We start from the raw sequence: 23,993 nt of genomic DNA, 5'->3' as shown, positions 1-23,993 counted from the left end.
ATGTATTGCATCAATCTAAGCCATCTTTAGAATTTAGCAGGAAATCTTTATAAATTAATGGTGTATCTGTAAGCATAAAAATAATGTTGGTTCCAAGAATTACATTGCTTCATTAACGTTTTAATATTCTATAACTTCTGTATATCAAATACAATATAATGCTAGATGCCCAAGCATGTGAAGTCATTTTTCTGTTATGCCAACAACTGGGTGCACAATTAGTTTCTCAGCATTCCACAAGGCTTCAATTTTTATTCTTAATAAATCAAATTTGATAGATTCTTTTTGTGAATCACAAAATGAGAAATGGTTGCAATATCAGTGCATTCTGTGGAAATAACTGAGTAAAGATCAACTCAAAATGCAAGTATCACAGTATGCTGATAGACAATTCTCACAAACAATTATTCTAAAAAGCCTAAACAAGAGAAACCCTTCCATTTTCAGTGAGGTTAAGAAAAAATGCACTGAAAATCTGGAAGCAGAGCTGGCAGTTCCTACCCAAAGATACTGCTATTACTTTCTGCTTAAACCTGCTTTAGTTAAGAACTGAAAGATTTCTCCTAACTGAACACTGTATAAGAAGCATGGCAAGCATGTGGAGTCGGAGATGCAGCATCTGACAACATCTTTTTCCCTCAATGCCACAGGCAGAGGTCCTATTGCGTTCTATTGTTAAAATGAAACAAAGGAAAGAAAGAAGGGCCTTCAACACATACTGGTTTACATAGCTCTATTATGTTAGTATTGTATTTCATTTAATAAGAAGTGTTAAAGAATTAGATATTGACCCTTTATAATACTGTTAGTAGGAGTCTAATTTGGGCACCCAATCACAATAATAAAAGCAGTTTTTCATTCTCTGACATTTAAAAAGAAGGCAAGTCGAGTAGAATTGTCATGCATGTAACTAAGCTTAAGGACACATGAAGCATATCTTGAAATTTTTAGGTTACCTCTGCTTCTACATCCACGTTCTGTTTCAGAAGCAACTTCAAAATGTCGACATGGCCATTCTGGCTTGCAGCTTGCATAGCTGTGTGTCCAGCACATTGCCCATTCACCTGGAACACCAACATTTGGAGGTGAGTTGCAAGACACACACACGTACCTGTGAGGCTGTTTAGCAGGAGAAAACTTAAAGCAACAGCACACATATCACAGAATCAAACTAACAATTCTTAGCTGCCTTCCTGGCATAGATAGAGAAGATTTAGGAGATCACCTATTTCATTTCTATAGTATTAGCTAGATTGAAGGAGAGAAGAAGAAATGGATTTATAACAAACATTAACGATACTTGGATTAAAAATGTCCATCTTTGGGGGACTCCCGTAAAGGCAAGATTTTTGACAAGTCTCAGATTTATACCTGTCCTCTGCTCTACAGTACATGTAACTTCCTTGCCTAATTTATGACAACAACAGGAGAGAGTCTGAACAAAACCCCATATTTTGTATAATCTTAAACTCCAAATCAGTGCTCAAAACTGAAGTTCAGACTCTTAACTGTGAGCATTACTACTGCTGTAGTGAGAAAAACTGTGACTTTAAAACATGTTCCTGAAATGAAGTTCTATGATTATTAAGCATTTTCTTTTAGACTTTTCAGTATTAGGTGATTAGACAAGTTGGTAAAAGGAATCTGAACGAGAACAGATTAGATGATTTACCTCATGAGTTAATAAAACTAAACAAAAACTCACAACAACAACCATCCTGAAAAATCTACCCTCCTTCCTTCTACCCCCCTTGAAACACAAGAATTTGAAGACCCTTCAGTAATTCTGAACATTTGGGTCTCTGCACAGACTCTAGCAGCCAGAGGTTGAAAAGTATTTTAATTCATGGCAGACAAAAGAATACAAAATCTATCCAGCATGAAAGTATGTACAGCTCTATGTTCACACAGCCCACACACATTTCATAGGACAACAAATGGGAGAAAAGACACTGGAACTAACTGTACTACTTCTAAGAAGGCACACTACTGGCAAGGAGTATTCAGGACAGCTGCACTTCCTTTAGCACTACAGGTCCCCAAAAGACGTACTCCCAAAACAAAACACTCACATCTACATCTGGCCTCTTTAGCAAGTCTTCCACTTTAGCAACGTCTCCATTGGCAGCAGCTTTAACCAACTCTTCATTGAGATCTCCAGATTCTTGGGTTTCAAATAATTTTTTCAATAGCTGGGACAATCTCTCTGTAATTATTAAACAAAAGATAACTAAGATTACAACTCTAATTACACAAGAACAGAAAAAAAACTGGCTACATTTGTGGTGTTTCTAAGGCCATGTACATAGTAATACACAAACCACCATAAAATGGCAGCTGTAAAATATTACTGAGTTCAAAGTAAGAGCTGCACCCCAGTACCCTTTAGACAGTGCAGACTGCCACATCAGACACTTCAGAACAAAGACGACTGAACCACGAATAGCTTTTCTCCCACAAAAGTGTGGGGACAACTTGCTATAACAGACTTTCTAACATCAGGTATAGCCTGTCTTCTGCGATTCGAAACACTGAGTTGTATTACTCTTCTAGATAGTTTTATGGCCACTGTGACTTAGTTCTTTATTGAGAAAACTCACTGCATCAATGCCTCCTTAGGAAAAAAATCCAGAAAACTATGTCGGAAGGTTTACTGGCATTAAAGCAAATATTTGAAGAGGAAAAAACAACTAGCTATGACTTAAAAAAGGAAAAACTCTCGTCTCAATTGATCTGTGAAACTGCCAACAGAACATAAAACACATTGGACAGTCTTTCTGCCTTGTTATTATATGAATGACAGCATGTTCAACAAAACTGAAGCGTGATTACATAGACACCAAAAAATCCCACTGTAATTAGTCAGAGGATGTCTGACTAAATTTTAAGACAGAAATTTTGAAGAAATAAATATCCTGAGTAACAACCTGCAACAGATCCCTTGCTTATGCTTGCTATCTTAAACCACCTATTAAAGAAGGAGGCTGCTTGTTACTGCCAGTAACATTCTCTTCATGCCTTAGTCCCCATTTCAATCTAAGGTCCCTTCCAATCATTTTGAAGTCCTTAGACTGGACCTCCAAAGACACACCTGCACTGTGACCAAACAGAAGCACCTGACCAATACAACAACATCTCCATATCGACAGCAAGCTTTTTTTCCTATCTTTCTCAAGTACAACTTCAATTACCTAAACTCCAAGTCTATCACTAACCTTGCATACAAACAATGTATTAGTACTTAATAACAACTTTTTAATTAATACAATTACTTGTCATACATATATTACTGGTTATTCTTCAAACTCACCACCAGATGCATTACTTATAGCAGATCCTGCTGATGCCACCTTTGAGACAGCTGCTGGATTATAGGTCCAAGATGTCCCACAAACCTCTACCTTTAAGTCACTGTCTGAATAGATCTGCTGAACCCGACCAACTTTACCTAAAGTCTGAATTAAAAAAAACATCAAATGCAAATAATATTAAAAATAAAATATTTAGAAATCAGATTGTTTTATATAAATTTTATGAAGTCCATTGTTTAGCAGTACAGTCACTGCTACCTTTAGATAGGTTTCATTAGGCTAAGCAGACTGCTACACCTGAGCAAATATTACACTGTGTTTCATGAAATACACTTTAACTTGGAAGAAATTCCCTTTTAGACTCCCACAGCCTCCAGGTATATTACCAACCATAACCAGAAATACTGTACAAGCTTTACCATTCTATGAATGCAAACACACAGCTACTCACTGGAAGCATTGCCTCAGCCCACTCTCCATGGCCTCTCTGGAGAAGCTTGATTCGCTCCAGGTCGTAACATACTTGAACAAGGTCACCCACTTGGAATTGAGAGGTACCTCCTTCTGCACCTTGAGCAGCATCTCCACTTCGGACAACGTTGGCCTTGGTGAGAACAGCTGGATTAAATGTCCACCTAAACAATGAATCATTTAAAGTAGATTTTAAACATACAAAGTGAAATATATGTTTAAAAACTATCTGTTGGACAAGTTTCTGCTTGTATGCCTACAAACTTTCTGTGATTAGCTACTATGGATACTATATTTGTTGTTACGCATTTTTTGTCCATAAACTTGCCTGTGGCTCATTAATTCATTAATTGTGGCTCATCAATTAACTTCAAGGATAATCTTCAGAGATACACATTTGTAAGAAATTAAGAAATATCCTGCCTAAGGGGAAGCAAGCTGACACCAATGTGAAACTCCTGAAAGTAGCTATACAGTTGATTTATTTTTCTGAGAATAGGAAATAACTGGTTGAAAAGCAGGAGATCCAAGTTGTCTCACAAAGGACTGAACTGTCAGGAAACAACATGGGAAGAACACAGAATTTTGGCCCCTCCCCCAAGGTCAAAAGATGCAACATTAAGTTATAAAAGTACTCTTCAACTAAATGGATGTCCCAGATACACCTCAAATTTCAATAAAACTATCCTATTGGTACTATAAATTTTACTGATTTAGAGGCATTTAGCTATTTAGACAGGGAGGAAACCACAAGACACAGCAGCTCCTGTCACTGACTGCAGACATGACTACGAGACGAAAAGCGACTTGCATCTCTTTAGCTGGGAAAACAGCTTTGCTCTTCATTACTTTGCAATATTAACAAACAATATCTTGAGGGAAATCCTGAATGAATAATGTACTGTTAATTCTTTCTGGACAAACTGAACAGGTCAAGCTCCATATACAACTGAAATGATATTCCATTCACCGCTACTTTTTAAAGGTAAGCGAAATACCTGACAGCAAGAGAACAGAAAACCATGTGGCCATATCAGATTCAAACCCAGCTGCACAGCTGGGTTTGAATCTTGTTAACATGGATGCAGCTAAGCAAAATTCAAACCTGAACTTCTTGCAAGGAGTGGTTTTGGCTTCCCTAATGCCACCTATTCTTGGTCTGTATTTACATAAACTAACATTCCTTTGAATAATAAAAGGTTAGATATGGATCACGCCAAGGTGACTCCAGTTTAGACAAGATCTCCCCAAAGTTTGTCACCTGTCTTCTTAACCTATTCTCCTGAAAACCCACAATGAATTGCTACTACCTTTCCTCTTGAAACCATGGGATAGATAATTTGTAATTAAAAAAGAAGTTACTGCTTAAAACACTACATTTTGCAAGTAAGATAGTCCAGAACATACTTTCTTATTTTGGACTCAAATTTTCACCAAGTCAGAGGGGCAGCAAACTTTCTTTTCCCACTAAAGCATCCCCAAAGACAAGCGCTCATTACACATCTAGAAGGAAATCTTAACAGACACAAAAGGAGAAGAGAAAGCTTCTGGCACCAGGTAATCACAAGCACTGAAGGCAAGGGAAGTTTGTTAGAAGCAACAATGAAGGCTATTTAACAAACCTGTTGCCACTTGGATATTGTACTACAATGTCATGGTCCTCATCGATGCCACAAACTGTTCCGGTTGTTGTTAAAGTTTCAAACATGCCATCAGTCCATCCTCCATGGCCATGCTGCAAAGACTGCACAATTTCCAAGTCGAGGTCAATGTTTACAAGGTCACCTATTTGCAGTCCACCAGGGTTTCTGTTACCATTTTGCTCACCTGAAAGGGAGTAAAAAAAAGTTTACATCACCATACTAACTTTCCAGGCAATTTAAAGAACAGATGTTAATTTCTAAGTCTCATAGAATTGTTAAGGCTGCAAAAGACCTTTGAGATTTTCAAATCCAACCACAAACCCAGCACCACCACCACCACACTCACCATTGAACCATGTTCCAAGTACCCTATCCACATCTTTTTCAACACTTCCAGAGATGGTGACTCCACACCAGTCTCCGTAACTGTAACAGCCAACAGGTAAAAAAGCTTCTGAAACTCTGCCAATGGAATTGCGTGTTTCTTGTTGAGTTTTCAAGGCAAATAGCAATGATGCTGGCAAATGCTAAATATTTGTGACAAGCTCCACTATGGGCTCTAACTGGGATCTTAAAAGGTATCATATGGTGTTAGACATCTATATATACAAAAGCTCTGGTGTCAATGAAACAAAAGTGCTTGTTGGTCATACCTCAAGCATTTGTACAAGGAGTTAGATTAAAACTTGTAAACAGAAAATTATCATCACTTTAGAAAAACCAGCATTATCTGCTAACGATTTTTAGGCATATAAGTAGAGTAGGAAATTCAAGAAGAAAAGCAAAACTTACTGTAGTATACAGTTATATGACCAAGTGTTTTGCCAAGGAAATGCACATAAATAATTAGTACATTTGTGTCCAATGATCTACAACCTTTATCCCAACTTGCCCATATTTCAAAAAACCAAAACACCTGTCAAGCATTTTTATACTCTGTAGATGTCTACAGCACAACTAAGACACTAAGAAGAATGAGTCAGTGCAACAGCTGATACAGAAAATCTGAACCAGGATGCCACAACATACACCAGAGTATTACTACAAAATAATAGGTTACAGCATATGTTCAAGTGACTCTTGTTTATGGCCATGTACACATGCTGCTTCACTGAACATCTCTGACTATTCAAGCCACTTTTGTAAGAATGCACAGCTATGTTTGGCTTTTTAGAAATACAGTGCACAGGACAAGCAACACAATTTATAACTTAATGAACACTTGAAAGTTCTCTTGCCATCCCCTCGGCACACTAATACCAAATACAATTTAGAAAAGTATGACGATTTATCATTAGTGCATAGAAATGTTACTATTTACATTTCACTAGTAAGGACAGTCCTTTCAGAAGACATTTAAAAAGAAAAGAGAAATCCAGAGTGAGTATAATTAATACAAATCAACATTAATTTACTTCACCTTCAACTTACCTAGCACAGGACAATGGTCTCTGTAGAAAGAGCCTCCTTTTGCATCTTGAACACATTTCAGGTCAGACTACAGAGAGAGATTGAGACAACTTTAGTCCTCAGTGACCAAGTCTCCAGGTCAGTGAAACTAGAACTGAAATATTCAATTAAGAAAGGCTGAAAATTATGTGTACAAAGAACATGTCCCATGATGCACACAATCTCAAATACTTTCCAATCAGCCTTGACATTCTCAAGACTTTAATAATCTTTACTAATATAGGAGGCTATAAAGGATGAGACAGTTTTAGTTCAAACACAAGAATTAAAATAACACAAAGCACCTTTGCATTGTTCTATGAAGTTATTTTTCCTTTTAAAAAAGAATTCTGTGAACACAAGCAAGGAAACATCATTTAATGCATGCCAGTGCTGCCCACTCTTCCCAACACTTTTTGACAGATCCGTGTTTAACTTGGAGAAAACCTGTCACTCAAATTCTATAAAATAAAACTTTTCAACTAGAAGGCTATTACTTCAAAAAAACCAACAAAACACTACACTAAGGTAAATATGGTCTTTTTAAAGAGAGAAGTTCTAAAGCTCATCCTCCATAAAATTGTTTCATATTGTGAGAAAGAGAAATTTCAAGTGTGATAACCAACTCCTATTCACAAAGCCAGAGGATTTTCTGTAAGTCTCCTTTCCTTTACGTTTTTGCCCTGTGTAATGCTTAACTCCAAATAGCTACCATCTGCCATTGTTCCTTATGAAACAATTCTCACTAAACAAAGGGCATTTTTGTGTGCACAGTAAGTTGGGAAGGAGATTGGAAACTGCAAAATGCGTCAGAATATTCTATGGCATGGGGGAGGAAGTAGGGGACAGGTGGTGGTAATGATATAATTAACCATAACTAAACAAATACTTGACAATTCTTTTAGCCATGCCTAAGATTTACCGACAGACTGTTCTCCTGCAAAAAGATTAAAATTAAAACTCTGAAGTCTTCCAAATCATCAAGGCTCTGATGAGCACAATACCACCCTTGGCAACTGTTAAGCAGCCAGAAACAATACAAAATTCAGTGTATGTCCTGATCTACAAAGAATGTAACGCCACTTTAGAAAAATGATGAAGACAGCCAGAGGAAAATAATGAGATTTAGCTGCTCTTCAAATCCCCTGAGAAACCAGAGACAGAGCGTGCTCAGCGCAGCAGCAGCAGGCCTGTGACAGGATGCTGCCACCCGGTGGGCAGGTGCTGGATTTAGCTCGGCTGCAGACAAAGGGGCTGCGCGGACCACCCCAGATGGCAAACTCATTCATTCCCCGGGAACGAGGGAGACTGAATGTGCCCGGGAGCACTGCGTCTCACCCACTGAATACAAGCCCTCTGTGTCAGGCAACAACCAGCTGTCTGTGAAGGAGACAAGGAGGGGTGCACATGCAAGAGCTGCTGTCACATTCTTCAGAACACTAAGAATAGAGTGCAGGAGGGTCCAAAAATTTCTCCTCCCTGCCAGGCAAAATCAGAGTGAAAGATCACTTGTGTTACAGTAAGTGTTAATGCACTGACCAGACTGATGGCTAAAACCTAGCAGAACAAACAAAATGTTTATTAAAAGGCTAATTACTATTTTGCAGCTGACATTACTAGGAAGCCCATTACAGTCTCTTAAACTTTATAGAAACAAAACCAAACCCAGAAACATGCACTTGCATTTTACCCTGCCTGTACTATGCCCTGCACACAGTTTATTTCTGGAGTATAATGATATGCTTGGTTGAAAAACTAAGTGGTAGTTTGGTGTCCAACCTCAGCTTCACAACTGTCTTCCTTTCACTTACATGATGTAGTCAATGTTATATTGCTAAAGAATAAAACAAGAGTCTGATCTAACTATTGCAGAAAAGCAAGGGAACATTCTTTTTATTTCTCTTTTCCCAGAAGCCTTAAACAGAAAAATGGAGGACCCAAACCACACAGAATGATAAGACACTAACAGATATTAAGGCAGTACAAAACAAACATATACAGCATATGAGCTCCTTTGGCAACTTGGCAAACAGCACTACTAAGAAAAGTATTATCAACATGATAAAGGCTTGCAAATGCCTTAAAATATAACAAAACCCAAACAAGATTCTGGAGTTTTAAGAAAAAAAACTGTATTTAGCTGTATTTCAGTACCACAAAAGCTGGGTAAGCAACTACAGTTTTCCTTCTAGCATGCAGCTGTTACACTAATCAGAAAAGGAAAATAAGCTCTCTCCTGCTCAAGTAGTTTAAGCAAAAAAATCAGGGATGTTGGTAAGCTCCTGGTCACCCTACTCTGAGAACTCACAGCAAGAGGCCCCCCTAGTGCACATGGAGCAAAACCATACACGGACGGAGCCTGGATGCACCAGGCTTTGCACTTCAGAAAACACCACTGGGTTTCTACAAGTTATGAGTCACCCTGAGACTTCTAAATTAATCAAAATAGCAGATTGTCTGGAGACGTGCAAGTGCAAAAGGGGAAGTACCAAAACAAGGGATGTTAGAATACAAGCTTTAGACTCACAGTGATACCACCAGAAAAAGAACAACTGAGGCTGAGTGTAACGTAAATACATGGTGGAGATGAACAAATCAGCTTTTCTACAATGACTTGATAAGAGAAATCATTTGATAAATCCCAAGTAGGATTCTATCGGGAAACAGAAAAGCAAACTATAGATTTTGTAGAATTTGTGTACAATTAGAGATGGAAAGCCCAGTTAAGCAGGCAATGAATGAGAACTCAAGGAACCACATGGGAACCAGACATTGGACAGCACAGCCCACAGGTCAGTAGTAACAGCAGATGCACATGAAGAATGGGTAGGAATGGTTCTTGCCTACAACGGAGAACTCTGGTCTTCTAGCATCCACATTTTAACTTCCTAAAAATCTGCATTCCAGCAGTATGTGACTGTATCACATAGAGATCACGACTTCCTCAGTCAAATGGGAATACAGTAAATGTAACACTTTACTTTGACATACCATCCAATTACACCAATGAAAATAAACAACAGTAATTTCATCTTCATAAAACTTTAGAGAATGAAAAAATGTAGAGCAAGGTCGGCAGTGCTGGCAGATGGTGTAAAAGCACCATTATCCCCAACCTCGAGGAGGAAAACAAAGCTGAAGGAGCAGTCGACTACAGGAATAACTATTAAGTTATTCCAATCAATATGGAATGCCATCCATCAAACCAGAGAGGGAGGGTCTACAGACTTGATAAGAAAACCGAGGCTGCTAAGAAAAAGAGGTATGTTTGATCCAGATGCACTAATACAGCATCTAACACTAGCAGCAAATATCAGGGGAGAAATTAACACTGATCTTACAGATACACCTGCACAAATAGGGCCACAGCTGCAGTTGTTCAAGGTGACTACACACAGTAAAGGTCACTTTAAGACTTTAAACTCACAACAGCTTTAGGCAAGGAAATCAGCCCTTAGGAGGCACATGGAAAACGTTCAGTGCATGCTGCTTTGTCACCAGATGAAGGCAACAAGAGACTGGATAAATCCGTACATTTTAGCTAAAGGTTTATAAGAAATGCCATATTTCAAACTTCAGGAACTCAAATCCTTTTCCCAGCTTCTTGAAACTGAGAAGTGAAGCAATAAAAGGAGAAAGTAGAAGATGGTAGAGAAAGTGACTGAAATGACAAAGAGGTATGAGGTACAGAAACAATAACAACAGTTTCTTACAGAGGAAACCAGACTTCAGGCAAATCCCAAGTGAATGGTTTATAACCTTACTGTTTATTATAGACACTTACAAAAGTTTTGCATGTGTTACTTTTTTTTTTTTTAAAGGAAGATGCAGTCTTCCTTGTCAGTTAATACTATAAATAAAATTGGAAAACGATCAATAGATACATTTCTGCTAAATTGAAATATTTTTCTTCACAACTCAGAAAGATGAAAAACTTGATTTGGTTGAGTCTACAGGAGAAATGTGACTCCACCGAGAAGCAAAACAAAGTCTACTGACAATGCAAATAAATGCACGAGGTTAACACAAGTATCTCCTTCTTCTCTGGATTCCAAAACAACTGATCACTTAATTTTCTTCCTGACATCTAACTTACACCACAGGTAATGTATTAAAAAACATCTGCTGCTTGCGTAAAGGTGGCCAAAAATTCTTGATTTTGTTTTTTAAAACAATTATGGTCAGCACCTGGAAGAAATACAAGGACACTAAACTAAAAAAAATGAAAATTCTTGTGTTTCCTTCCTAAATACCTTACTTTCATTGTTGTGGTGACAAGACAAATGACCAGAGAACTGAAGATTTGACTGACATTACAGATCTGAAAGTTTTAACTGCAGTGGAAGGCATATTTCTGTATATTTTGTAACACTCACATAAAATGCCCAGTATACCAAGACATTTACCTCGATTTTATTTAAAAAAAGAAAGTGGTAACAAGTAATTCTTAAAATCCTCTCGAGCAATTTCAAAGAATAACTTCATGGGTAATTAAAATAAAAGTTGATGAACAGACATTAGTTATCAATCACCCAGAGGCAGGCAATCTCAATTTCCCCTATGCACTCACTATTTGGAATTTATGGAAAAAAGTACACCAACACAGATGGCTTACAGATTACTGTGACAATGATGGATAATAACTACAGATACTTCTTTCAGAGGCTACGCAGATGAAAGCACAATCTTCCATAACGAGAAACAAAGAGAGCCTAATCGCAGCAAAAAAAGGCAAGTGGTACAGAGCCAGGAAATACTGAAAGAAACTGATTCCTAAATAATAAAATTGATTTAGGACACTCCTGACAATGGAACTATTTTCCACTGAAAACCAATGGACGTTACCAACTTTACATCCTCAGCTCACATGATATGAAGAAATAAAATCTAGACACAAGCCCCAAAAGCAAAATCACAGTCTTTCCATTAACTTTTTAATTCCATATGACCTCTCTTTACTGCAAAAGGATATATCCACACATTTCTAAAGCAGGTTATGTGGTTAAGCTCAGTTTGGCTCAGGACTCTGAACACATATAGGTAAGAAATGTGAGTAGTGTAACGAACTATACTAGCCAACAGTAGTTTGTTCTTACAAAGGATGTAGCAAGCATTTTACCTGACCTAACAGCATCATAAACACAGATTTCAATTCAGGAATTTGTGGCCTACGGCAACAGAAACTCCCAGATTTAAATGTCAGACTTCACAAAAAAAACAAAACAAACAAACAAACAAAAAAAAAAAAAAAAAAAAAAACCAAACAAACAAAAAAAAAAACCAGACAAGATGCACCCAGCCACTTCATATGTAAACACAGCAAACACAAGTAAAACCTCCAAGTATCTGACCAGAAATAAATGCAAGTTTTCAGCCAGCACTTGCTGCCCCACAAGCTAAATCTCATCTCTCCAAAGCTGGCAGGCCAGATAGATTAATTTTGAGGACCAGATGCAGCCTATCAGCTATCGTCAAAAACACTGACTTACAATAATGAGCTGTGTTTCTTTAATCAGCTCCATTAGCATGAGTCAAGTGTCATCCATTTGCAAGTCAGGGTCTCTTCCCAGCTGTATTTACATGGGCACACACTCTTGAGTATTGTTGATTCCACATTCTCTGGACCTTTTAAACCAATTTCCAAGCACCAAAACAAGTTTGTCCCAACTTTATGTGAACTTTCTGACAGTCTCAGCTTTACATAACAGCACATAAATAGTAGTAGATAATGATCATGAATTGTACACTTAGCAAGTTATTAATCAGTTATAAAATTAAGCATTACATTCAAATGACTCTCATAGATATCCAACAATCCATTCTGTCTGAAGTGAAAATTGCATTTGATGAAAATATCAAAGATAAAATTTGTGTAGGAATGGATTACAATTACATTATCTGGTAAGCACTACTTACACAGCCTCAAATTATCCTTTCTGTACATCCACATGTACATATTGTTTTCTCTATTATCCTAAATATAACATCTATATATGTAGTCTCACACAGTTTAACAGGCTTTTTTTTTACTTGACTGACCACATACTTTTATTTCTATGAAACTTGTGTGAAAGGTCACCCTCACCCCTTCAAATTTACAGTTGCAGTACTAATGAAGTTTTCTAGATATATTTAACACTTTCAGAGGTGGTAAAAGTTTGGAAACAGAATATAGCTGATTTTAAAATATTTTATTTCTTATTAAGGGAATAACTATATCAAAACAGAATATTACTTATCTCAAATATATTTTTTTCCTGAGGCCAGAAGGAATCTTCAATGATTCCACAGCCTTCTACTATGTAGTCCAAAAATTTTAACATAGCAACTGAAATCATAACAACCACAACAACAAAAAAATCAGCTGATCTGTATCTCATTCTATCTAGATTTTGTAACTGTGTTACTGTTCCATGTACCACAAGAGGAAAGATACCAAACATTAATTTAACGTTATACTACAAAACACAACATACATTCATTTTGGTCAGTATATAAGGAATTTTCTTTAGAACTGGGGGACACCATGAAGCACATAATTTAATACTGACTCATATTTTACCCCTAGCATCTTCATGCATCAGAAAAGCTCACCTGCACTAAACATGTTTACTCTTTTTAAATGTAACACTATTATATGTATTTACCGCAAAAGTGGTATTTATTTTCATTTTTTAAAAATAAACTTTAAGTGAGGCTATAAGGCCAAATAGTTTACATTCAAGAAAGTAACTAGCCATTGTTTAACATCTTATTACTGTTGTTACACATCTGACAAGATGACACTTCAATGTTAAGTTAACATGGTTTTCCTCTGCACAAACAAAAATCATGCAGAGAAAATGCTAATTAAGATGTTTTAAGCAGCTGATAATCAAAGTAACCTTTCCTTGACCCACATTAGGATAAGAAAACCCAGCAACAGAAGGCACTTAGGCTAGAGTCTGACCCATTTTCTCTCTAAAGCTGGAAAAGTTGCTGGAGAAGCTTCAAAAGGAAACAGAAAAATTTAGTGCTCAATAGGATTCCAAGTGTTGACAGTAATTTAAAAACTGCAAATCTTGCAGTAATCACACCAAAATTTGAAGTCAACTGAAGAGTTCAGGAGATGAAGAACAGGGGTTTTTTTAAAGTTTGTAACTACGCTTGCCCTTCTTTTCTGAATTTTAATTTAAACACAACAGTAGCACAGAAAGATAAAAGTGGGTGATACAAATATTTACTATGGCAGAAAGCAGCTCTTAACTTGTAGTTATTCATATTTAATAAATTCCCAGATCAGACTTTCTTACTAGTACATATGCATGAGCCTTACAGCTTGATTCACAATGACCTGACTACCAGCATGCAAACTGACAAAGCATATTATAAAGCAGGACCATAAAGCACAAGTTATTCTTACTGCCCTTCCCCCACCATGCATTTTACCCTTTGTATTCTTTTATACTTACCATGCCCTCAAAGCCAACTCTGTAAAGGTTTTTAGCACCATTGTCCCAAAGAACATATGCTGCACTATGTGGACTCGACGCACTCCAATCTTGGATTTCAGTCACCTATTCAGTTGTAAGAATACAAAAATGGTTTCTAGAGCAAAGACTCAAAAGCACAATCTGAACTTAAAAATTTACTCATGTCTTCAAACTAATTAATGATATCGCAGTTCTACTAAACCTGATAAAATTCGTTGTGAAGCTGTTTTCTGCTTGATACAAGTGTTCCCTAGGTGTGTTAAGACAGCAGTCTGAATGCTTTGTAGGCCTATTTTTCTTTTGTGTATTTGGTAGGTTATCTAACTACACAAGCAGAGAACAAAATCTGAACTGCTTTGATATGTTTTCTTTTACCAGAAGCAGCATTTAACTAAGAAAAACAGGATGAAAACTATTCTAATTGCTTCAGTATGTCTGGTTTAACCTGCATTAGCCTGGTGGTTATACACTGTGTTAAGAGACAAAGCTTTATTTCCAAAGCCAATATGTTTAAAACCAGTACAAAAGGAGAGTGGAAATGTCTTTCCCTGACATTTCTGAAATCAGGAGGCCACGCACCAAATTCTGAAAACAATTCCATTATTTAAAAAAAAAAAAAAAAAAAAAATCCGTTTCCAGAATTTGCTTTCACTTATTTATATTTATTTAAAAAGTGTTTCTTCTATCTACAACACACCTTTCCTCATTTAAAAACATTTATATGCATTTATATATGTTTTCAGATGCACAGGCAAACAATTCCTCTAATACAAATTTAGTACACAAAGCAGACTGTGCAGGATAAGACTCTTATTTTGCAAAGTTTCAGAAATTTCAATGTATCTTGATGGGGAAGCGGTAAATAATCGAGATGGAAAAAGCTGCATTTAAATATCCCTTGCTTTAAGAGATTTAAACTTACTATTTCTTTTCAGTAAAATTCAAAATGAAATCCCCAGAAGTCCTAAGGCTTCCATAAATGTCTAGGATATAAAATCAGCTAAACAAGAATATAAAATAGGCTAAATATCATATTCAGGAACTTTTCACTCTCCTTTAAATGCTGTTTAAGTGTACTAAAAATAAATTCAACAGAAAATACCAGGTTATCAAGATATAAGGGCATCCAATTCTCAAACTGGGTGGAAAAAGTCATAGCATACTTTACACTGCCTGTTGTATGTTCATACTTACAACAAACCTTCATTAGTTCTCAAGGTAAATGGAAGTTGTAAAAGGAAAATATGCAAGCGTTATGATTAGTAACTTATCATTCCATACAATTTTCAATAAATTCAAATATTTTTACTATAGCACTGCATCAAAAGCACTCAATATATTGTCCTAAGCCAGTAACGTAATATCCACACCCAGAACTTACAAAGCTTTTAATTTTAAACTGGAGAAGTCCTTATAATCATTAGGTGAAAAACAAAACCCTAGGGTGCCAGCACTGAAAACCAAGAGCAAGAGATACACAAATGTGCTGCCCCACAAGCAGTAAGACTACAGAATGCAGTGATGACTAGAAAGAGTTACTCTTGATAGCTCTGTATACCACCTCTCTAGTAATGCTGAAATATGCTCAAGATCTTAATGCTGTTACAAGTCAGTCTTCAACAGACAACCATGACAAAAATATAATAATTTAAAAAATTCTGTGTTGGTATTGTAAAAAATGGAAATGTAGAAGAACTGGCTATGGTATACACACCCTCCTCTTTCTAAATGATTAAGTATTACACGATAAGATTAAAAAATGTCCAGCCAATTAAAATAGTAACTTTTCTGATTGTATTTTTACTCTACAATTATAAAGGCCTCTGAGGCTATTAACACAAGCACAAACAGGTGCATCTTTTTATTTAAACCAGTTTTATTTTTACCTTTCCTCTACGCCCATTGCCACCATCTTGATCTTCCCATTGCCAGTCAACTCCTCGCACCACCCTGGCACCTGCAAAGATTCCTCTTGCTGTAATTTTCTTTGATTTACGTCGAGACTCCAACAATACCCTGAAGTTATTAAAAGAAGAACCCACAAATGTCAAGATAATAAAGAAAGTCCAAAACAAATCTTTGGGGATGGGAAGGAGAGCATCTTAAAACAAAAATAACCCACAACTGCAGATTTCAGTGCATGAATCACACAAGCAGTACACAAGACAAAAAGCCACGAGCTTCCAAAATCTGATTTATTGTATGTTTACAATTAGTTTTTTAATTATAACAATTCTTCTCCGAACTTTCTACTACCAGCATTCATCTTGTAAATGCTTGCATATAGATCTGTACTTATATTATTGAATTCATTAAAGTACATGCAGTCATATAAACACATTTCTGTTTCTCTTAGATGTACCCTAAGCTAATACTTCTGTCCCACAACTGCCCTGTCACTTTTATTCAGAATTATGTTATTAAGAGCATCTCTTTTCCCTCCTCCCTCTGTTTATATTCTACATGCTTTTTACAGCATCTCTTGACAAATTTAAGTCAATATGTTAACATCCATTTTTTCAGTCATATTGGGTTTTTTTTAAAGCAAACCTCTTCTTTCCCTTCTGACTTCAGCAGGACTGAAGTAGACAAGCCTAAACAGAATAGTTCACGATTATTTAACTAGAAATAATCATCTCAAAAGCCACCAATTTTCATGCAACAAGGTTTCTTACTTCATGCCAGGAACATGTTGCCAGACAAAAGAATTTTTCAGCTGACATTCAGAATATTTCCTGACCACTTCAGGAAATTTCTCAGCCTCCTGCTAACTTTTAACATCCAGCAGATGGCACACAAGGAGAAAGTTCAACTGTTACAATCAATGCAAAGAGCGCATGAAAATACTGGTCTTTTTTTTTTTTCCTAAGAAAAGTAGAAAAGTTATTGAAAACACAAAGAAATCTTGTTTAGAGAAGCTTCTTTAAAAGTTCTCAACACCTACAAAACTGACACACAAACCTGCATACCCAACTTCATTATGCCACCCATATCATATCCCAGACTCAAAAATAAAATATTAAGAGCTTATGCTTCCCTTCATCAAAACCTTCTTACACGCCTCTTGCCATTTTTCCTGTGAGATATCCCTCAAATTCAACCACACTGCTTTGCCCTTTTCTCCTCCCTAAAACAGTTAGCTTCCATCATTTTTTCTCAGCTAAGCTTGATCCAATAGAAACAGCTCCTTGGCAGAAGAAGCAGCCTTCTAGATAAGAGCTCAGTGAGAGCAAACAAAGAAAGGGAGAAAGTGACAAGATGCAAAAAAGTTCCAGCAGTATTATACACAGTGTACAATTATCTTCAAAACTAAAACTTGTGTTGCATTCACCATAACCAACCTCTTGAAACTACAAAGGAAACTTCAGCTTAAGAAAGCAAAGAAGTCTGGCAAGCATTCTCAAAAGCAATGAGACTTTTAAAAGAGAAATAAATCGAAAACAAATTTGTATTTTGTCACCTATTCTCCTTTAATTACACTAAGCCAGCATTTCTAAGCACAACTTCTAACTCTTCTTCTGCATTCAACATTCCAATTGAGCATAAGTTTATGATACTCATTTGGTACCTAAATATACTGGTGTGATCCTGCAAAAAAACAAACAAACAAAAAAACCAGAAACAAAAACAAACAACAACAACAACAAAGTTTTTACATTTTGATTAAGCCACTGACCTGGGCATCTGAGCCAGAGTTAAAACTTTTAAGCAAACACTTGAGAATATAAACACAGACCCTACAAGACACAATGTGAGACCTCAGGTTGTGTGGTCCAGCCACTTCCCTTAACTGTAAAAGAACTGATTAAAGCACATTACGAATTTACAGCATACTTGTGAATCGAACTTCTCCAAGAAAAATATACAAGTGTTGTCTTACACGTGTCACATTCAAACAAGTACCATATCTAAAAAAAAAATATTTTGATGATTTAATGAAAGAACATTCAGGAAACAAATCAGAGGTGACACCAGAGCACGTAGCCTTGACGCAGTGCTTTTCCATAGATCTCCAAGTATTTAGCAGCAGGGAAATATCACTGTTCTCACTTATGTGGTAGATAAATCATGACAGAGAGGGGCTTTGGATTGAGATAAGTTGTTTAAAGTCAAGAACAGCTATGCAAGAACACACTAAATGCAATTTTGTTCAGCGTTTTCCACTGAGAGATGATAATAGATGCTTAAGAACATGAAAACCAAGGCAAGGGTAGAACAACCCTTCATAGTATCTTTTCTCTGCTTCCTGTAGTGAGCAGTTTAAGCATTCAAATCCAAGTATTTATTTCCAGATCATTCTGTTTTCCATAATCTTCAAGGAGGGTATTTTCCCTCAGTCTGTCCACACCATTATTGAACCTAATTAACTTTCACGTTCAGAAATTCACTGACAAATCTTTTTGTGATTACATATAGTGTAAAGGTAATTGCCTTTGTTTTAAAGCTGCCATATGAGAACACAACAACTAGGAAGACCTCAAGGAAATTAAGCAAAACTGAATAATCATATCCTAATTTTTTCCTGTACTCCATTCTTCCTAAAATTTCCATGTTTTCCAAGATCCAAAGACTTATCCTAGCTATCCTCCTTCACAAGGGGGTAGAACCAGAAACAGAATCAAACCTCAAGCTGCTCTCTTACCTAATCCAAATTTCAGCAACCAAATGTTCAGTTTAAAAGCTTACTACAAATACCTGTTTCTACTTGATTTCACGAGGAAAAAGTTAGGTTTTACCTTTCACTTCCTGGTGTAGTAATTCTGTAAAAACGATGCCTCAAGTGATGTTTGTCCCCGTGATAACAAACTGTGCACAAGTCATAATTCGTGCATTCAGCACATTTCCATCGGATGCCAATGATAGGCTGCTGTCGACAAGTATCACACATAGTCCCATCATGCTTGATACCTGTGGAAGGAAAACAAAAAGAACAAAAAAACCTAAAAACTTTGCTGCATCACTACACAGACTTCTGTTGTACACCATTACAATTTGAAACCATATACTAGAAAGTTAACAACAAAGAAAGGCTGCTGCTGATACCCTATCAGCCTATATCACTGAGGGGAAAAGATAGAGGACTTTGCCTCATATCTCCAGTTGTCAGTCTGTTCCGGAAATATTCTATCTTCTCTCAGCTTAAAAAACTGAGAAAGCTATGTCTGTTTCCTTCCATCTATACAAAGGTGAGAAAGAAAATGAGAAATCTTTTAACTACAAGTTAAAGGGTCAGTAATGCATTTATCAAAATACACAGGGCAATCTAGAATTTTATCTCTGGAGTACGGCTATCAACACACATTATATCACAAAGACTACTGCGCTCAACTGTGTGCGGCAGCCTGAAAATTACTGGTTTGACTTACACATCTTGTACACTAGAAAAGATGAGTGCTTGTCTCTAGTCTTTTTTACACAGGAAAAAAAATTAAGCTCTCTTGGATAGATGCCATTAGCTTCATGAAAATCTCTTACCATTTTTGAAGCATTTTACTGTTATTCTGGTTTTGTTTTTAGAAAGAATGTGCCAGAGACAGACCAGATGTAACCCACCAGCATGGGCTCTGCCAAGCCTTCCACAAAAACTGATCCCAAGACTGAAGCAGTCTTAGAGCTCTGCCAAGCTACAGAAGAGTGAAAAGGATCAGTCACAAAGTTTCCATCCACCAATTCTGAATTCAGTGAACAGCCACAATTTAATAAAAAAAAAATCAAATTCTGCTGCTGTTTGGAAAAAAATTGAGCAATAGAAGAGAGAAGCACTAGGATTCAGTCTGTAGCACTAGACAGAAATGAGCACTAAGAGTAACATAGAATTTTCCCACTCCCCCTTAAAAAAAATCCAGATCAACTTGAAATTAAGTGAGGAAAAAGAATGGATTTTGCCCCCCCCCCCCCCCCCCCAAGAAGGGATGTTTTGAGAAATGACTGCCAAATTCACTGTAAAGCTATTAGTCACTTACATCCAACAGCTAAGCCATCTGTAGCAAAGAAAAACCAACAGTTGGAAAGGCAAAACTGAAGGAAATGCTTTCTTGTTTGATCATTTCACAGAAACACGTAACAGCTGAGGCTGGAAGTAACCTTTGGAAATTGTCTCTTCCAATGGCCACTGCTCCAAGCAAGGTAAACTAGAGCTGGCTGCCCAGGACCGTATCCAGTCAAGGTTTTGAGCACCACCAAGAACAGACTCCACAAGACAGCATATTCCAGCATGTTCCACACCATCCCTACAACAAAAATGTTTCTTCTTATGTTTCAGTGGAAATTCCTGTCTTTCAATTTGAGCCCAATGCCTCTTTTGCCCTTTCACCTGACACCACTAAAAACAGCCTGGCTCCATCCTCTTTACAACATTCATCAGGTATTTATATACACTCTTAAGATCTCCCTGAGCCTTCTGTTCTCCAGGCTAAGCACCACCAAGACCCCTCAGTCTCTTCCTGTACCACATGCTCTTAAGATTCTTTACAACACAAGTGCAGCCCTTCACTTGATTCTCAGTACATCTCTCTCACATGGGGGACTGAAGCATTTTACTATTTTTTTGGCTTCAAAGCCAAATTCTTCAAGAGCGGGTACATTAAAAGCACTGAGATATCTTGCTAGTGTTTTTGTCACCTTGTTTAAAAAGTCTAACTAGTTATGGTGCTTGGGGTTGAGAGGTGGTATTTGTTTTGCTTTTATTTCTAACTGATTGCTAAATTGGTATTTCACATAGAAACAGAGAAGTTACACATCTTTGGATTTTTTTTCAATGCCTGCTGAACTTCCAGAAAGACATTTGGCCAAGGAATACATTTATTCTGGATGTGAAAGGACCAAGGAATTGGATGCTGTAAGATTCTTCCACTCGACCAAATGGCAGGAAAAAGGGCAAAAAGAGATGTATAATCAGGAATTGTGTGACACAATTGGTCATCACAATTGTGACATATAGGTCATCTCACTGTAAACTTAAATAAAAACTAAACAAACAATTCTAGCCACTGAGGCAAAAGCTGCTATGCAAAAACTCAGCAAAATTTCTTTAGGAAAGATCAAGAAATAAAATGTACAAAGATATTTGACTCAAGTCATTTTACTGACCATAGTGTCTGGGACTTAAAAAAAGAACAGTACATGTCTGTACTTGAAGTGTCTGATCTAAAGGGACATATCTGTATCTCACAGATCCCTAAACACCATCCTGATAGATACGGCCTTTCTTAATCCGTTCCCTGACACAATTCCAGCAGCAACACCCACTTCAGTGCATGCCTCACCTGACCATGCTGCCCCATTCTTTCCATTATGAGAGCAAAAGGTTTTTGCAGAGCTGGGATGCAAACTGCATCAAGAAACATACCAGGCCAGAAAATAGTCAGGAGGAAAAATATTCAGCTGAACTGGTTTCCCAATCCCATTCTTTGAGGTGCTGCACAACACTATCGCCATGAGAAACAAAGAATTGCAGGGTAGGAGCAGGCAAGCAATCCTGTTACAGAATGTCTAACCACTGCACCAGACATTGGGAGGAAGAAGTAGATTTGTGTGCTTCTGGTGACAGTGGACTAAGAGACCTTAAACTTCATCTGCTAATAAAAAAGGGTAAAACAAGGTGCTACTACGTTCACATAATGTGAAACTAAACTCTTATTCATGGTCATAATACAAACAAAATTAATTAGATCAATAATACGTGTTAAAGAAGATTGAAAGAATTTACCTATTTTTTTCTAGATATTATAGGTACACAAGTGTGGTAGTTGACCTTGGCTGGCTGTCAGGTGTCCACCCTACCAGTCTCTCACTCTCCCTCCTCAACAGGACAAAGAGTGAAAACAAAATGAAACAACTTAGGTCAAGCTAAAAGTGAGATTATTTACCAACTACCATCACAGGCAAAAAAGATTTGACTTGGGGAAAATTTATAGCTAATTTAAAAAAAAAAGAGGATGGTGAGGAAAACAAAAACTAAAACACCTTCTCCCTAAACTTCATCTTCTTCACAGAGACAACTGTACTCCATTCCAAACTCCTCTATCTCCCTGCTTATTCCCAGGGTAGATTAAAATCACATAATCATTTTGGTTGGAAAAGGCCCTTAAGACCATAGAGTTCAACCACTAACCTACCACCACCAAGACCACCACTAAATCATGTCCCTAAGTACCATGCCTAGATGTCTTCTAAATACTTGCAGGAACGGTTATTCAACCACTTCTCTGGGCAGCCTATTCCAGTGCCTGACAATCCTTTTGGTGAAGATGGGGACTGGAGGGTCAGTCTGTAATAGCTCCTCACACTTTTCCCCTGCCCCATCATGGGTCCTCTCCACAAGCTTTATTCCTTCAGGAAAACACTGCTCGAGCATGGGCTCCCCCATGGGCTGCAGTAAGGAGCCCTGCTCCACTGTGGCCCTCCATGGGCAGCAAGGGGACAACCTGTATGCCCGTGGTCTCCATCTGCTACTTAGCCATGTACACATCAAAACTCAGCACTGAGGAGCTGACAGCAGCACTACAGATACTCAGGGGGAGGGAAGGAGACATGATGTCCTGTGTTTCAGACTAGCTTGGTTCTACCCCAGCAGACTGAAGGCTCATCAGCATTGAGATCATGTATTTCAATTTACTTACACCAAAAAGCAAAGCAGTTTACGCACTCCAAAACCATCCATGATGTAAATCAAAGCACAGTACATAAGAACAACCAGGAGACTGGATCAAGTGTAGGCTCTGGAGCCAAATTAAAATCCTGATCCAAAAGCAAAATCTGTCACATAAATTCCTCCACTCGTCAAAAGGAAGGTTGTTTAAGAAAGGTTGAGAAACACAAACATTGCAAAGATTACATTAGAAAAGAATGCCTTCATTAAACTACTGGAATAAATTAAAGTGCCATAAGAACATCAAAATTCAAACAGCAGCCCTGTAGCTGACCAGATATGCAAAAAAGAGCACTTTAGCTCTCTAAACTGAGACAATGAAAAAAATTAAACTTCTAAATAGTCTTCAAAATTTCCTAGAACCAGGCTATTTCAAAATGAAACAGGTTTTGTGTCATATACACTTAAAAAAACCAAAACAAATCAGGTAATGAGAAGTGTACTTTCACCATGCCTAATTACTTTTTAACAGCTACCATTTCCTTACGTCCCTTCACCCTTAGTACACCATAAAATCCAATACTCCTGATGTCCACTTGTAATTAATACTTTTTACTATTTGAATTTCATATTAGTTCTCTACCTGAATGCCATGGTTATCTTCACTTTCGTCATCTCTTCCAAAACCCTCCCTGGATTACCTAGCCCACCATTCCTCTGTCACCACTCATTTATACATCAGTTTTACAGCCTTTCACATGTTTTGGAAACCCACGCTCACTCTTACAGCTGCAAAAGGAAATAAAAGCAATGTTGCTCAAATTGCTATTTGAATTTGTTACAAATAGTTATTTTGTATTGAAGGTAATTAGATAGCAATATACAGCTGTCCAGTAAAAGGATTTTAGCAGTAAAATCAGATGTACGAGGGGTATCCACATCACTCACTGTTAAACACAGAAGCCACCAACAGTGATTTCACTTACTTCTCAAAACAAACAAAATCTGGTTTCCAAAGGAGTCATTACTCTCTACAGAACTGTAACAAGCCAAAATC

General features: G+C 37.2%; 1 protein-coding gene across 4 annotated transcripts in view; it reads right to left on the bottom strand.

The window, feature by feature from the left end:
- The window catches only part of MIB1 (MIB E3 ubiquitin protein ligase 1), a 78,354-nt gene that overhangs the window by 49,725 nt on the left and 4,636 nt on the right, over nucleotides 1-23,993 (bottom strand). For 3 of the 4 annotated variants that reach the window (XM_082286866.1, XM_082286864.1, XM_082286865.1), the window contains exons 2-10: nucleotides 19,083-19,254; nucleotides 16,233-16,362; nucleotides 14,326-14,430; nucleotides 6,857-6,923; nucleotides 5,405-5,609; nucleotides 3,763-3,946; nucleotides 3,311-3,455; nucleotides 2,073-2,206; nucleotides 957-1,064 (exon numbers count right to left, since the gene is read on the bottom strand). In XM_082286866.1, coding sequence (XP_082142992.1) covers nucleotides 957-1,064; nucleotides 2,073-2,206; nucleotides 3,311-3,455; nucleotides 3,763-3,946; nucleotides 5,405-5,609; nucleotides 6,857-6,923; nucleotides 14,326-14,430; nucleotides 16,233-16,362; nucleotides 19,083-19,254 — 1,250 coding nt within the window. Of the gene's footprint in view, nucleotides 1-956; nucleotides 1,065-2,072; nucleotides 2,207-3,310; nucleotides 3,456-3,762; nucleotides 3,947-5,404; nucleotides 5,610-6,856; nucleotides 6,924-14,325; nucleotides 14,431-16,232; nucleotides 16,363-17,021; nucleotides 17,154-19,082; nucleotides 19,255-23,993 lie in introns of those variants that run through there. The other variant, XM_082286867.1, reaches the window with a different exon arrangement.

The sequence above is a fragment of the Coloeus monedula genome, assembly GCF_965178545.1.
Source record: "Coloeus monedula genome assembly, chromosome: 1".
NCBI lineage: Eukaryota > Metazoa > Chordata > Aves > Passeriformes > Corvidae > Coloeus > Coloeus monedula.
The sequence above is the reverse complement of the archived record's forward strand: the minus strand, read 5'-3'. Positions and strand labels throughout refer to the sequence as shown.